We start from the raw sequence: 16,979 nt of genomic DNA, 5'->3' as shown, positions 1-16,979 counted from the left end.
GCATAGATCTAAACCCATGTTATGCTGGGCTGCCTATATATGATCAGCCTGAAGGAGGCATGTTGGTCTTTTTCCCTATAACAAATTGTCAGTATATTCCATGAATATTTTCTAAAGCCTTCCTGGCTTGTAAGAAATATGGAAATATGCCCCTTTGTACCCCATGGTCTGCCTCTCATTCCAGTACACAATGACACACGATGGCTTTTGCAATAAATTTTACACAAACTGAAGGTAAATGAGATGTAGAGACGCATTAGATAAAACTTTTATTTAATATATTAAAATAATTTAAATAAATAGTCAATACAATCCCATTGGCAAGTATCTTTTCCAGCCAGATGGTATTTAAAAAGTAAAGGTTTGTTTTTAGTACACAATATTTTTTCATACATACTTCACAACCATGTTTGCTGTTCTACACATTGAAATTTTAATCTCCAACTAGCTTTCGATCACAAAAAACAATGGAATTGCTTCAAAACACTTTAAACTGTCAGTGATGCTTGCCTTTAATCAGGTTGGCCGTCTATAGTGGAAAGCCGACCTAAAGTGACAAAGTTTCCTGAAATTGCTGTGGTTTATGGGCAGCAATAGGCCAATTGGGACTGCCAATTTATTTTCTGCTCTCCCAGCGGAAGAAGATCAAAATAAAATGCAATATTAAAAAGGGAATATGCAAATGAACTGGAGTGCAATGTTGGGGCACTATCCAACTGTGCTTTGAAATAAGTCATTTACATTTAAAAAAAAAAAATACATAAAATGTTTTATACACAAGGATAAAATACACATTTCTGCTCAAGTTTCTTGTTCTGGTGTATGAAAATTCAGATGTCTAGAGAGAAAAAAAAAAAAAGTTAGAACAGAACCACGTCAAATGTTTGGCAAGTATGAATTTTAAGTTAACACCAACCTAAAAGTGATTTTAATGCAACATGTGCATTTTAATTGTTTTACTTGCATATTGTAAGCTTCACTTTTCTGGCTGTCATTAATCCAGCCATACAACATAGAATTTTCTTTATATTTACCTTCAACTATGTAGCACAAGGGCCTGCCTGATTGCATACAAATTGAAAATGTTTAGGTATGACCTATTATATGGTTTTCTGTACAAGAAAATTGTATAATGTTAGATAGTGTTAGGGAATACAAGAGCACGATGATCAAAGCCAAACTCTGTTTTGCGTGCCTACTGGGAAGATGTGATGGGAAAGCTCTCCAACAGAAAGACTGCTGCAAAACCTTTTAAGAATATAGTCCCATCTTGTCCCAGTGACAGCCAATTGCCTCATTTCTGGTCTTTCCATCACAGACAGAAGTAGGGTGGATCTCCAACAGGGTCAAACAAAAGTGCAACAAAAAAGATGGCAAAAAAGTCTGAAGTTGGGATATAATTCTCAATCAACCGGAAAGTAATATGGGTAAAAAAAAACCTTCATATGCAAAATGACATATGTACAGACTATTCTGTATTTTTATGCAGCTTGTGACGTTCATCCCAGGCATCTCATATTAGCCTTGCCCATTTTGCAAAAAAAAAAAAAACCCTAGTTAGACTTACCGGTAACTATTTATACAAGTCTTTCAGGACAGCACCTGGAGAGAGCGCAGCTCCACCCACTTTCCCAGGAAACACGGCAGATTACTTTAAAGACTGGATACTTCCACCATGACCTCAGTTGTTCATAGAGTACCTCCAGCCATGGTGAAATTAGATAAGCAGAACATAGCAATAACACCACATTTTTCAAATACAATCTATGGTGCGTCATCGGAGCTGTCCTGAAAGACTTGTAGAAATACCGTTACCAGTAAGTCTAACTAGGGTTTTCTCCCTTCGTCTTTCAGGACAGCACCTGGGAGATAAGTGTACTTACTCTAGGGTGGGACCACCACCTGCAGAACCTTTCTGCCAAACGATTGATGTGAAGCTGAAAGCAGGTCCAACCTGTAGTGGCGGGTGAAGGTGGAGAAACTTGTCCACGTAGCCGCTTTACAGATCCGACTCGGAGAGGGCCCTGCTCTTTCCGCCCAGGATGTTGCTACTGTCCGAGTGGAATGGGAGACTACCCCTGAGGGGGGCTCTATTTCGGATGCTCTATAGGCTTCCCTAATAGCCATTAGTAGCCACCTAGCTATAGTATTTTTGGACGCACTATAGCCCTTACGTGGTCCTGAGAACACAACGAAGAGAGAGTTTGACTTCCTGAACTTACTTGTGATCCCTAGATAGTGTAATAGACACCTTCTTACATCCAGGCTATGGAAAGACCTCTCCTTAGCATTTGAAGGTGAAGGACAAAAAGGTAGGTAGATTTCCTGAGTCCTATGGAAGGCTGTTGAGACTTGGCAGAAAACTCGGGTCAGTTTTAAGCACTACCATTACCCACCAGGAGTTAAAACATTTCCACGTTTTAAAATAAATTGACCTAGTAGTCTTTTTTCGACTCCTTAAGAGGGTTGTGACAAGCTTAATCGGATAACCCCTTTCTTTTTAGGATTTGCTCCTCACTAACCACCCAGTTAGGTTGAGTTGCTTGATATTCGGATGCTGAAGAGGTCCCTGGGTTAGATCTCTCTGAAGCAGAAGAACCCAGTGGGGTCCCACCGCCATCCTCTGTATGGTTGCAAACCATGTCCTTTTTGGCCAAAAGGGAGCCACTAGAATCAGACTTGTGGACTCCCTTTGCAATTTCTTCAGAACCAAAGGGATCATCTGAAAAAGAGGGAAGGTGTAGCACAAACGGAAGTTCCATGGTTGTGCTAGGGCAGTGATGGCAAACCTTGGCACCCCAGATGTTTTGGAACTACATTTCCCATGATGCTCTGGCACTCTGCAGTGTAGTGGAGCATCATGGGAAATGTAGTTCCAAAACATCTGGGGTGCCGAGGTTCACCATCACTGTGCTAGGGCATCCAGTCCCCTTGATTGATCTTGTCTGTTTAAAGAAAAGAAGGCCTTCACTTTTGTGTTGCTCCATGATGCGAGCAGATCTGAGGCAATCCCCATTTCACGGTCAGATCTTGAAAAGCCTCGGGGTTCAGACTCCATTCTGACTCCTGAATTTTTTCCCTGCTCAGAAAATCCGCTACTAAATTCAGGGCTACTTTTAGGTGTACTGCTGATAGGGACCTCAGGTTGTTTTCTGCCCATGACAGAATCCGACTAGCCAAGGATAGCAGCACCCTGCTTCTTGTGCCCCCCTGCCTTGTTATATAGGATACAGCTGTGGCGTTGTCAGATTAGACCTGGATATGGAGACCCTGAACCAGCTCTTTGAAGGCCCATAGTCCCAACAGGATGGCCCTTAGTTCCCTCCAATTGGAGGATCTCCTGGCCTCTGACTGTCGACCTCCCCTGGGCCATCTGTCCTTCCAGGTGGGCACCCCACCCCCAGGAGCTTGCATCTGTAGTCAACCTCCGGTCTACCGGAAAACACCAAAGTAGACCCCTGTCTAGGCTTGAGTGACTCCACCACCAGAGCTTCCTCTGAACCTGAGGGGGCATCCTGAATTGCTTCTCCAGGGACTCCCCGTAGGACCAATTCCTCAATATTGCCTGTTGGAGATCCCTTGCATGGAGGCATGCCCATTGCACTGCAGGAGTGGATGCTGTGAGGAGACCCAAAACCGACATGGCTGCCCTGATAGAAATTGGCAGGTTTGTCTGGGCCCTCTTCACAGCACTCTGAACCTTTTCTATTTTCTCTACTGGGAGAAAAAAAAATTTCCTGTCTGGAGTCGATGGTGTATCCCAGGAATTTTATCGACTGAGATGGAATCATGTTAGAGGGTCTCGGTTGGCTGATAAACAGGGAGAAATCATAGTGTCTTATTGTCCTTCCCAGGTCTCTCCAATAGATGCTTTGTATTAGCAAAAATTAAAAGGTCGTCCAAGTATGGAACAATCGATATACCCTCTACTCTGAGGGCTCTGCTACGATCTTTGTAAATATCCTCGGAGATGAGGACAGGCTGAACGGGAGAGCTCTGAACTGGAGATGTCGAACCAAGCCTCCCGTCCTGACCGCAAATCTCAGATATTTTTGTGACGCTATGGCTATAGGCACATGAAGATATGCCTCTCTTAGGTCTATGGATGCCATAAAACCGTTTGGCATCAGAAGACTTCACTGAGAAAATTGTATCCATTCTGAATCTCTTGTATCCGACTGATTTGTTTAAGGGTCCTTTCACACGGGGCGGATCAGTTCTGATCCGCCCCGTGGATGTCCGTTTGCTCAGCGGGGATCACTCCGCCGATCCCCGCTGAGCAGGGAGATGACAGGTCTGTCTCCGCACACTGTGCAGGGACGGACCTGTCACAGCGCCGCTCTCCCCTATGGGAGATCGGATGACGACGGACCGCAGTGCCCGTCGTCATCCGATCCGATCCGCAGACGGATGGAAAAATAGCTTTTTCCTCCGTCACACTTTTTCGGATCGGAGCGGGTCGGATGTCAGCGGACATGTCACCGCTGACATCCGACGCTCCATAGAGCTCTATGGAGCACCCGTTCAGGTCCGCCTGAAAAACTGACAGGCGGGCCTGAACGGGACGTCAGTGTGAAAGGGGCCTAAAACCTTCAGATTCAGAATTAACCTGAATTTGCCTGAAATCTCTTTACAAGAAAGATGTGAGTAACAGCCCAGCCCTACCTCAGGGGGAACGTATATGATCACCCTTTGCTGCATCAGTTCTTCCAAAATAGAGATCATGGCTATGGATTTTTCTGGGTCTCGAGGAGCCTGGGTTACATAAAACCTTGCGGGGGGAGGGGGGAGTTGGGGGGAGATGAGCTTATTCCAGCCTGTAACCCTCTCATCGTTTTGAGGATAAACAGACTGTCACTGACTTCCAACTGTGAGAGCAAGGTTACAGGCCTTTTTCCACAGTGGAAGACCATCACTGGCTCTTTGGGTTTGGGGTAGGGGGGCAGAACAACACTCCTGACTTGCCCCTTCCTCTCTGTGGCTTCCAGGGCCTTCTATAACCGGTCTCTGGTTTCTGAGGTTTTTCGAAAAGCACAAACATTTTTAGTGCCCACTTTTTTTTTCCGGAAGGCCCTTCTTGTCGGCCGTTCTGTCCAGTATGGCTTCAAGGTCAGGGCCGAAAACCAAGTCTCCCTTGAACGGAAGACCGCATAATTTGGTTTTTGAGTCAGTATCCCCTGTCCATGTTTTCCATGTCCGTGGTTCCAGCCAATGCTCCAGATTTCTGGCTACTACTGTTGAAGCCATAGCTGGTTTTAGGTTTGCCAATGTTGAGTCCCAAGGCTGCCTTAGGAGAGAAAAAGCCTTTTGTCCATGGCATCCTTTAGGATACCCATGTCCTAAAATGCAAGATCCGTATTCCTTGAAACTTGAGAAAAAGCTGCGTCAAGCTTAGGTTTTTTGTTTCATACCTGAGAGCTATCCTCTTCTAAAGGAAACCTGCGTTTGAGGGACCTGAAAAAGAAAGGGGCCCTCTCTGGGTCTCTCCATTCCCTTTTAATAGTTTCAGATAGAAACGTATGTACTGGGAACACTTTCACCTCGCCCAAACCTTGAAACATTTTGTCATGCAGTGACAGTTGGGCTTTATCCTCTGTGATATTCAGAGTAGTGTGGATAGTTTTCAGCAGGTCATCCCCCTCCACTAGGGATAATGTATACTGGGTTGATGAAGCAGAAGCCTCCTTTACTTCCTCTGCCTCCTCAGAAGCAGAGGGCCCACTATGCTCCTCATCTTCCAAGTCACTGCACCCCCTGGATGCAGATGCTGGGGAGTGAGAACAGGGCACTGAGCTACTACCTGCAGCTGGGCATCTGTCTAAATAAGACCGGAAAGATTCAAAAGTATCTGATAATTCTTTCCTAAAAGAACTTAGCAGCTCTCCTTGCTGAGACGCAGGAGTACTGGAAGCTGCTTCTTTCTTGACCAAGTCGCTTATGCAGGACCTGCATAACACCTTGGTCCAAGAATCTCCAAGTACATTTTTACATGGACATTTCCTCTTGCTAGGAGGGGAGAAATGTTTGGTCTTTTTTCACCTTCTGAAATACACCAAAGAAAAAACCCAAACCTCAGTTAAACACACAGAGAAAAGAGACGTTGTCAAATAGAACAGATTTAAAATTTCAGATTCTATTTGCTTTTCAGCCAGTGAATCCCCCCACAGACTCACTAAACTATTGAAAAGGCATTATTCCTAAACTAACATAGGAAAATAATGCTGCAGGCTTCCCAGTACAAGGAAGGGAGAAGAAAAGACAAGGCTCAAACAGTAATGACAGAGGCCACTGACCCTGCTTACCTGAGCCAGGCTGACAACCGTGGCTCCTGCCACCGCCGATTGATCCTCTTCCATCATCAGCAAGGATACAATGGCGTTGAGTGCTCTTAACAGTTTGAATTCTGCGCCGATTCCGGAAGTGATGTCAGCCGAATGAGACCACCCCCTCTCCCTGCATGCCAACGGCCGGAACCATAAGCCGCGTCGCACCGTTGGAAGCCCCGGCCCCGGCCGGAATGATGCGCTCGCCATCCGGACCCAGAAGGCATGAGGTTGATACCAACGGCGCGAGATATGAATCCCCGCCGCGTCTCAGACCCAGCCGCCGGTCTAGAAGAGGGTAGGGACTTCCACAGCCTGACCCCCCTGGGTATGAAGGAGAGCGGACACCGGAGCAACCCCCACGCGTGAATGGAGGAAGCTGGGCCAGGTCTGTACCAGAAAACAACCGGTATGCCTCCAACTCTCCCCACCTGAAGAGAGCGCAGCACCCCTTGGTTCCCTGCAGTGCTTCCACCATGGCCGGAGGAAACACTACAAGGCCATGGTGGAAGTGTCCGGTCTTTAAAGTAATCTGCAGTGTTTCCTGGGAAAGTGGGTGGAGCTGCGCTCTCTCCAGGTGCTGTCCTGAAAGACTAAGGGAGAAAAACGTGACTATTAACAAGGCACATTAGTACTCTGAATATATATCCTAATGGCTACAATGGTGGATTGTGCCTACACAGAGGGGGTTTACTAAAGGCAACTCCACTTTGCACTACAGCAGATCTACAGCAAGTGCACTTCAAGTGCACTTTCAGTGCAAAGTGGAATTGCCTTTAGTAAATAATCCCTAATGTGTCAGAGCTGCTTCTTGTAGTCGCAATGGGTGCATATTACAGGGTGACGGAGCAGGAGCACAGCTGTCACCCTAGAATAGAAATGGTTTAAACATGGACCTTAGTGGCAGGATCAGCAGGTAATATAAAGGAGCTACTTTAGCTGCTTCAGCCCTGGAAAATGTTACCTCCCTTCTGGCCAGAGCACTTTGTGATCCGGCACTGAGTCGCTTTAACTGACAATTGCAAGGTCGTGCAATGTCCTTTACGTAAAAGGACGTTTGGGACTTTAAAATGAAGCACTTGGATAGTGGAGGTAGGTTTTAACCATATATCAATTTTTTTTTATTGATTGTTCAGTAACAGATCATAAAAAATAATAAAGATCAAATTCATAGAGTATATAGGCGTAAATGCAGTAGAAGCATGATATATAGTATTCACATATAGCAGCACATAATAAATAAATTGGGTAATATGGCATGGTAGTGCCTATGACAGCAAACCCGACATCAGCAAGTAAATCCGCATAATAGATATGCATCTACTAGATGTAAAAATACATTTTTAGTATATAGTTATAAAGGTAAATTCATAATAAAATAAATATAGTTCCGTATAGAGTATAACTGGGATATCAATTCAAAATCAACGCGTTTCGTGGGTGTCTCCCCACTCAGGAGCTGATGCGACCAAAAAATTCCTATGGAATAGAATAAAAAAAAATATAATATACTAACCATATAAATAAAAAATTAATGGGGATTTAATGCGTGTAAATGGTTAGCCAGGGCAGACTCACCAATCCGAACGGAAAGTGCAGTGTGCGGCAGTAGGCACAGGGCGGGCCATGGGCAAGATCCCTCCCTGGGAACTGAGGCGGCATAGACATGGATGCGATATCAGGCAAAACCAAAAGGATACAGCAGTGTTGAAGAGTATCAGATATGGAGTGCGTGGCAATTGTTGAAAACAACATATCTAAAAACAAAAGGTTAATAGTATGTATGATTAATGAGAATAATGTGTTGCATAAATAAAAAATTGATTGTGACCCTCAGAGTACAGAGAGAGTGCTGGCATGTGGCCGAGTGTATACTATGTAGTAAGTATGCACAGATGAATGTAAACGTGAATAGTGTGCAAAATTAAAAATAATGCAATAGTGTCTAAGTATGAGTGTGCAAGTTAACAAAAAGTGAAGAAAATTGATGAAGTGGTGTACATAGACCATGATAGACAAGGAGAGTGACAGAATTGCCAGTAAACAGGAAAAAAATTTGAGTAAAAGGAGATTCTTCACCTAGATATTGCTCCTAAAACACCAGCTGACAAGACGGTGGTGTGCAGACCCCATGCAGAGACCAGCCGTACACACAGCTATCTCCGAATGGGGTTTAAATATGCCGCCAACGCCACGTGCGTGAAACACAGGGGGAGGGCCACACCTAACCTGGATAAAAAACCAGCGACAGGCACGCCAAATCCTCCTAATAGAGACACGGAGACGGAAAACACTAAAACGTCGGCACGATTACGTCACACGCACGACGTAGGATGCGTGGCACCTATGCGCAAAGCAAAGTCCATCCGAACCTCCCAATCAGATGTGAAGGGGGAGGGGGGGGGGGGAGGACCAGCTGGCGCATCGCAGTTCGCGCATGGAAAGAAAGAGCCCAGCAACACCCAAATACCCAACTGCCCCACACATAACCGCAAATGGCCAGCGAGCTCGCGGTTTGCGGTTATTATGTGTGGGGCAGTTGGGTATTTGGGTGGTGCTGGGCTCTTTCCATGCGGGAACTGCGATGCGCCAGCTGGTCCTCCCCTCCTCCCCCTTCACATCTGATTGGGAGGTTGGGGTGGACTTTGCTTTGCGCATCGGCGCCACGCGTCCTTCGTCGTGCGTGTAACGTCACCGTTGACGTTATCGCGCCGACGTTTTAGCGTTTTCCGTCCGTGTCTCTATTAGGAGGATTTGGCGCGCCTGTCGCTGTTTTTTTTTATCCAGGTTAGATGTGGCCCCTCCCCCTGTGTTTCACGCACGTGGCGTTGGCGGCATATCTAAACCCCATTCGGAGATAGCTGTGTGTACGGCTGGTCTCTGCATGGGGTCTGCACACACCACCGTCTTGTCAGCTGGTGTTTTAGGAGCAATATCTAGGTGAAGAATCTCCTTTTACTCACATTTTTTCCTCTGTTTACTGGTAATTCTGTCACTCTCCTTGTCTATCATGGTCTATGTACACCACTTCATCAATTTTCTTCACTCTGTTAACTTGCACACTCATACTTTCTTAGACACTTACATTATTTTAAATTTTGCACACTATTCACGTTTACATTCATCTGTGTATACTTACTACATAGTATACACTCGGCCACATGCCAGCACTCTCTCTGTACTCTGAGGGTCACAATAAATTTTTTATTTATGCAACACATTATTCTCATTAATCATACAATTAACATTTTGTTTTTAGATACGTTTTCAACAATTGCCACACACTCCATATCTGATACTCTTCAACACTGCTGTATCCTTTTGGTTTTGCCTGATATCGCATCCATGTCTATGCCGCCTCAGTTCCCGGGGAGGGATCTTGCCCATGGCCCGCCCTGTGCCTACTGCCGCACACTGCACTTCCCGTTCGGATTGGTGAGTCTGCCCTGGCTAACCATTTACACGCATTAAATCCCCATTAATTTTTTATTTATATGGTTAGTATATTATATATTTTTTTATTCTATTCCATAGGAATTTGTTGGTCGCATCAGCTCCTGATGAGTGGGGAGACACCCAGGAAACGCGTCAAGCTTTTGAATTGATGTCCCAGTTATACGCTATACGGAACTATATTTTATTATGAATTTACCTTTATAACTATATACTAAAAATCTATTTTTACATCTAGTAGATGCATATCTATTATGCGGATGTACTTGCTGATGATGTCGAGTTTGCTGTCATAGGCACTACCATGCCATATTACCAAATTTATTTATTATTATGTGCTGCTATATGTGAATACTATATCATGCTTCTACTGCATTTACGCCTATATACTCTATGAATTTGATCTTTATTTTTTATGATCTGTTACTGAACAATAATAAAAAAAAAAAAAAATTTGATCTATGGTTAAAACCTACCTCCACTATCCAAGTGCTTCATTTTAAAGTCCCAAACTTCCTTTATTACGTACCGATTACCGGGATGGAGGCACATACTTGTGCTTCATTTAAAGTCCCAAAATTCCCCCCTTGGTGCAACATCCTTTTTCCCACAAATAGAGCTCTTTTGGCGGCATTTGATCACCCCTGTGGTTTTTATTTTTGCACTATAAAACAAAAAAGCAACAGTTTTGAAAATAATTACCTGTAAAATCCTTTTATGTACATCAGGGGACACAGCCATAGTAGTTACTAAGTGGGTTATAGGGCCACTGATAGGGCGTACCAGTGTCCATCACCTAAGACAAGAAGTGCACTCCCTATATAACCCCTCCCACTACTGGGAGACCTCAGTTTTGTAGCCAAGCAATACAAGTGTATACCAATAAGGGAGGGACCTCTGTGTCCCCTGATGTAGATCAAAGAAACGGGAAAACTGTATACTTACCTTTCCTTAAATTCTTCATTCTTGCATCTTCATAGCAGCATACACTCTGGGTTGCGACTCCACCCCACAACCTGATAGGACCACATAGCTATAAGATGAAGTTACGCCCCCGCTCCAGTATTCTCTGTATATATGAATCACCTTTGTGAGTGGGATATTGTATGCTGCCATGAAGATGCGACAGGAAAGGAAAGTTACGGAAAGGTAAGTATACAATTTTCCGGTTTCCTGTCACATCATGGCAGCATACACACTGGGGATTAACTCGCAGACTGGATGGGAGATGCAAAGGTAAACGTTTATTAGCAAGGAATAGAAGAGTTGGCTTGAATAATGGACTTTCCAAATTCAACTGTTGATAGCCGAGCTGAGTCCACCTTGTAGTGAGAGATAAAGGTGTTCCTGGAGGACCAAGTGGCCGCTCTGCAGATGGTTTCCGCTGAGACCCTACAATACGCTGCCCAGGAGGTGGCCACTGCTCTGGTGGAATAAGCCCTCAGGTCTTCAGGAATTTGCAGCTCACTCAGCAAGTAGGCCTTTTTAATGGTCTTCAACAACCAGGAGGCAATGGTTTGGGCCGATGCTGCTTGACCTCTAAGGCCATAGGGAATGATGAAGAGGTTCTCCGATCTTCTAAAGGATTCGGACACTGAAAGATATTTTATGATGTTGCCCCTTACATCCAGAGCATGAGGGTCGCCCTGGTCTGTTAAGAGCTGGCAATTTGATTTCCTGGTTGAAGTGAAAAGAGGATGCCACCTTTGGGATAAAGCAATCCGAGGGTCTTAGAACTACCCTGTCCGGATAATCAGATACGACTCCTTAATCAGTAATGCTTGCATCTCTGAAACTTTGCTGATGTGATTGCGACCAGGAGGGCGACTTTTAGTGTCAGGTGCCAGAGGGAGATGTTTTCCAGCGGAAAAAAAGGGTTCTTTGAATAGTACCTTTAAGATGACTGATAGGTCCCATGTTGGAAAGGAGGGCTTCCTAGGTGGTCTTAGTTTAAGACAGGCCTTCTGAAATTGCATAAGGGGATCGTGAGCCCATTTAACCCCTGTCGGCAGAAAGAGCTGACACCTGAACTTTCAGAGTACTAGAGCCAAGACCTAGGATCAGATGAGCCGAAAGGGAGGACAGATCCCAGCCAAGGTCATGAGAAAAGGCAACAAATTTCTCCCAGACCCTGCGGTAGGTGCAGTTTGTGGTAGGTTTTCTGGCCTGGAGCAGGGTATCAACTACCTTCTGGGAGCAGCCCTGACCTAGATACCTAGCCCTCTCAGCCTCAAAGCCATCAAGTGCAGCCTCCCCAGATCTGGATGTAGTAGCTGGCCCTGGGAGAACAAGTTGGCTGACAGGGGAAGAGCAAGAGGGTCTGCAGTGCTCAGTTGTAGGAGGGTGGTGAACCATGGCCTCCTGGGCCAAAAAGGAATCACCGCCATCACCAATGCTGTTGATCTCTTGGGCCTTAAGAGTAACCTCGCCATCAGGGGAGTTGGAGGGAAGATATACCGGAGATGGAAATTCCAGGGATGCTGGAGGCAATCTGTCCCCTCCACTGAGTGAAAGGGAAACCTTGATAGGAACCTTCGACACTTGGAGTTTTCCGGAGTCACAGCAAGGTCTATGTCTGGTTGACCCCAGGTCTGGCAGATGAGAGAGAAGGCCTGAGGGGTCAGGGACCACTCGTTGGAGGCGAACTACCTGCTGAGTCTAAGTTCTCAACCCCCGGGATGTAAGTCGCCCTCAGGTCTGACAGGTTCAACTGTGCCCATTCCATCACAGGGAGAACTTCCTGCATCATGGAGGGACTCCTGGTCCCCCCCTGTCTGTTTATGTAGGCAACAGAAACCTTGTCCATCCTTAAGAGGACCTGCTTCCCCCTTAAAAAGGGAGCTGAAGGTGAGGAGAGCCTGGAGGGCCGCCCTCATCTCCAGCACGTTCAATACCGAGTCCCGTACTTCGAAAGGCCAAGGGCCCTGCGCTGCATGGGACTGGTAGTGGGCTCCCCAACCTTCTAGACTGGCGTCTGTGGTCACTACCTCCTGAGGAGGGATGACCATGTTTGCAATTGTCTAAGTTGTGGGGACGAGTCCACCAACGCAATGAGCGCCTGACTGTCTCCGGGATCTGGATCGACTGGGTCATGGATGAACCGTCCCACTGATGTAGGAAGGAGTTCTGCAGAGGTCTGGTGTGCCACTGAGCGCAACAGACCATAGGAATGGTCGCCGATAGGGAGCCTAGAAGGCCGAGGCATACTCTGGCCGACAGGGATCTTGCTAGAATGGCCTTCTTCACCTTCTGGACCAACAGGGAAGACTTCTCCGGAGGCAGCTGCACTGTATTCAACTGGGTATCTAGTTGGGCTCCTAAGAAGATCATTCTCTGGGTGGGCCGAGTCTGGCTCTTCCCCCAGTTTATTAGCCATCCCAGATTCTGCAGAGTGGAGACAAGGATCTTCCGATGTTGTAACAGCGACTCCCGGCTGTCTGAGAGGAGAATATGTCCAGATAATGGTGGAATCACAGCCCCCTCTCCCTCAGATGCGCGATAACGGGAAGAAGGACCTTTGTAAAGGTCCTGAGAGCCATAGAAATTCCAAACGAAAGACTTCGAAACTGAAAGTGTCTGTGGTTTAGCGAAAAATGGAGGAACTTTTGGAGTTCTGAATGGATAGGGATATGAAGGTAGGCGTAGATTTATGGAGAGCATCCAGTCCCCCAGATTTATGGCCTGGAGGATAGACTGGAGGCCCTCCATTTTGAATGCTTCTACCCGGATACAGCAGTTTAAGTTTTTTAGATCCAGGACCAGACGCAAGTCACCCGATTTCTTTACTAGAAATAGAGGGGAATAGAACCCCCGACCTCTTTGTGATAGGGGCACCTCCGTAATTGCTTCCTTTTGGAGCAGATCCTGAACATATCGGGTCAAGGCTAACCTCTTGCTGGGATGACGGGAGGTTTGTTGGGCAAAAATGGTCCCCCGGGGGAAGTCCCCCGAATGACCATCTGTGCCCGACGTGAATGGTGGTTAACATCCAGGGGTAGTTTATTGTTTCTGCCCAGACCAGCATGAACTTTGAGAGTCTGGCCCCCACCAATGCTGGCTGGGTGGAGGCACCTTCAAAAGGACTTCTGGTCAGTAGATGCCGGGGTCCTGGGCTTCTGGAACTTCAGGAAGGACGTTTGAGGGGCCTTCCAGTTCCTTCTGTACTCCCTACCAGGCCTGTAGGACTTTGCATCCCTGTACCTATCCGGGAGGTTACGCTTAAAGGGAGGAGGCCTCTGAAGCTTTGGCTTTCTATTCGAGAGGATAAACCCCGATTTTCCGCCAGTGACCTTAGAAATAGTGTCCAATTTGGCACCGAAACATTCTCGCCATCATACGGGATGCGGCACCAATTGGACTTAGAAGCAGGATCTGCTGCCCAGGGTTTGAGCCAGTGAGCCCGTCTGGCCATTACCGAGGACAACATAGCCCTGGATGCAGACTTAATAGCATCCACAGATGCCTCTGCCACAAAATCCCCTGCAAGGCTTAGTTCTTGCAGGGCCCTAACTATCTGGTCCTGATCAGCGCCCTCAGATACAAGCTTTTCTGTGCTTGCTGACCAACTGGCAATAGCCTTACCCACAGCTGCAAGAACCACTGCTGGCCTGCATACGCCTCCTGCTGCTAGGCAAGCTCTTTTGGGATCATATCGATCTTCCCATCCAGGATGTCTGAATAACACAGCGTCCTCGATAGGGAGCGTAACGTGCCTGGCCAGGAGCATGAGGGATGCATCCACCACTGGCAGGGACACGAGATTTAATTTTAGCTTCCTTTAGGAGATATAGTTTAGCAAGCTGATTGTTGAGACTTGCTTTCTTCTCGGGTCTCTGCCACTCGTCTGATAATTTCCTCCAACTCATCAATGAAGACGAAGGCTTTGGGTTCTCTCTTCATGTTCGGGAAATATTTTCTCCTTTTGGGTTGGGCCTCCTGGGGTTCCTCCCAGCTACTGACCTCCTTCATTGACCTCACAAAAGGCTCTATTAGAGAGAAGTCAAAGCCCGCTGAAGCCTCTAGCTCTTCCTAATCTGAAGGAGAACCATGCTCTCTGGAAGTACTTGGGGGAGCCGGCGAAGCCCCCTGTGGCAATAACTCCGTGTCCGGAGCGACACTTGGGGTAGAAGACTGAGCTCTCTGTTCTAGCCCTTTCTCTGGTGTCTTCTTCAAAGCACCTGCGGCATATGCCAACCTATCTGGAAGGGCTATGGCCCTGCATACCAAGCAGGTATTTTCAGAAGGATGGGAGTGGCGTGCTGGTGAATGGCACCTCCGGTCAGGGGATCTTCGGCGGGAATGGCTGCTCCTTGAATGAGACCTGGAGCAACTACTCCTGCGACTCCCTTTCCCTGAGCGACTTCCTCCACCTGAATGGCTCCGCCTATGGCCAGAGCGGCTTCTTCTATGCGAGGAATCTCTGCGAGATGATCTTGCGGACCTGATGGGGCTAACCATTTAGGTAGCATTAGTGCGTCCTGCTCTTTCGATCTTCTCTCCTTACCAAACTCCTCAACTTTTACCCATTATGCTGCTGTGATCTGCTGGAGCAGTGGTCTCCATGGATAGGGAACAGAGGAAGCCTGAAGACACAGTTAACACAAAGGGTAATGAAGATAAAGCCACACAAACAAGAGGGGAATAAAGAAAAAATACAGGGGAGATACTTACCAAAGAGAGGCAACACTGGGGCAGAAAAAACAAAATGCAGTCAGGAAATTCAGCTGAGCACAAAAACAGGCAAAAAAGGCATCTTCCCTTTTAAAATTGGAGCCGGGGTCATGTCCTACCCGCACATGCTCAGTAGCGCCGCACAGCCGCCGGTGCCATCTTGGAAAAGGGAAAGACAGATAGACATACACAGGCTGCCCAAAATGCACAGTGAGCATGTGCAAAGCGGCAGAGTGACCAGGAAGAGTGCTGATGCTGCTGTGGGACTACAAAGCTCAGCAAAAGGAAGTAAAATATGGCAGAGAGGCAACACTGGGGGAAAGGCACCGGACAACCTAAGGGGACAAGAGATACTGAAGGCAGAGTATGCTGTCAAGCTGCAGACAGAGCGACACCAGGGAGGAAGAGGAAACCGGAGACCACCGCAGGTCCTAAGCCTGTTTAAGGCTTAAAGACCAATCTTTTTATTATATGCCTTCAGCCTGTTTAAGGCTTACTTCCAACGGCTATAGAGGCAATGCTCTGTTTGCAGAGAAAAAGTATTCATACCCGAGATCACCAGAGTGGGGTTCCTTCCATTTAGCTTCCGTTAGAGGCTGTACCATAAGGACTTCCTCCCAGGAGAGTCTAGAACCTGGCTGGGGCGAAGTGGTAAGAGGGTGATCCATGCGGTCCCAACAGGTGAGGAAAAAAGGAAGAATACCGGGGCGGGGGCGTAACTTCATCTTATAGCTATGCGGTTTTATCAGGTTGTGGGGGCAGAGTCACAACCCAGAGTGTATGCTGCCATGATGCGAAAGGAAAATTTTTTTACAGGTAAACCCGTTTTCCTGTTTTATTTCATACATCACAGGACACAGAGCCATAGTAGTAACTATGTGGGATGTCCCATAGCAATGGCAACTGAAGGGAGGGAGACAAAAGTAGGGAAAAAAAAAAAAAAGGAGGCCAGAGAACTCATACTGCAGTACACTGCGCCCAAAGGCAATATCCTCATGACCTTTAACATTGATTTGATAAAATCTGGTAAACGTATGAACTGAAGGCCAAGTTGCGGCCTTACAGATCTGAGCCATAGAGGCCTGATGCACCACCAAAGAGGCACCAATCGTCCCGGTTGAGTGTGCTTTAACATGAAAATGAGGAATTTTCTTCAAGCTGTAAGCTTGAACAATCACTTGACGAATCCATTTAGAAAATAGTAGATTTTGATGCTGCCTGTCCCCATTTTGGACCTTCTGGCAGTACAAACAAAACATCTGTTTTGCAAACCTGAGCGGTCGCATTTAAATAGACTGATAGCTTACTACATCTAGGGAATGTAGTGCCTTCTCTTCCCTAGATTGAGGCTCTGGGAAGAAAGGAGGAATAATATCTTGGTTTAAATAAAAAAAAACTGTCACCACTTTTGGTAGGAAATCAGGAGGACACAAACCCACCTTATCCTTATTCATTTTCAAATACGGCTCTTCACAAGACAGAGCCGCTAGTTCCGATACTCTTCTAGCAGAAGAAATGGCAACCAAAAAAAAA

General features: G+C 46.5%; 1 protein-coding gene across 1 annotated transcript in view; it reads right to left on the bottom strand.

The window, feature by feature from the left end:
- Nucleotides 1–314: 314 nt before the first annotated feature.
- LOC143929882 (protransforming growth factor alpha-like) overlaps nucleotides 315–16,979 on the bottom strand; it is a 62,037-nt gene continuing 45,372 nt past the window's right edge. The window contains exon 7 of the mRNA XM_077453839.1: nucleotides 315–838. Coding sequence (XP_077309965.1) covers nucleotides 831–838 — 8 coding nt within the window. The 3' untranslated portion in view covers nucleotides 315–830. The remainder of the gene's footprint in view (nucleotides 839–16,979) is intronic.

The sequence above is a fragment of the Lithobates pipiens genome, unplaced genomic scaffold (genome assembly GCF_037356315.1).
Source record: "Lithobates pipiens isolate NorthernLeopardFrog02 unplaced genomic scaffold, aLitPip1_a1.2 Scaffold_25, whole genome shotgun sequence".
Taxonomy (NCBI): Eukaryota; Metazoa; Chordata; class Amphibia; order Anura; family Ranidae; genus Lithobates; species Lithobates pipiens.
This window is presented reverse-complemented; position numbering and strand designations above follow the sequence as displayed.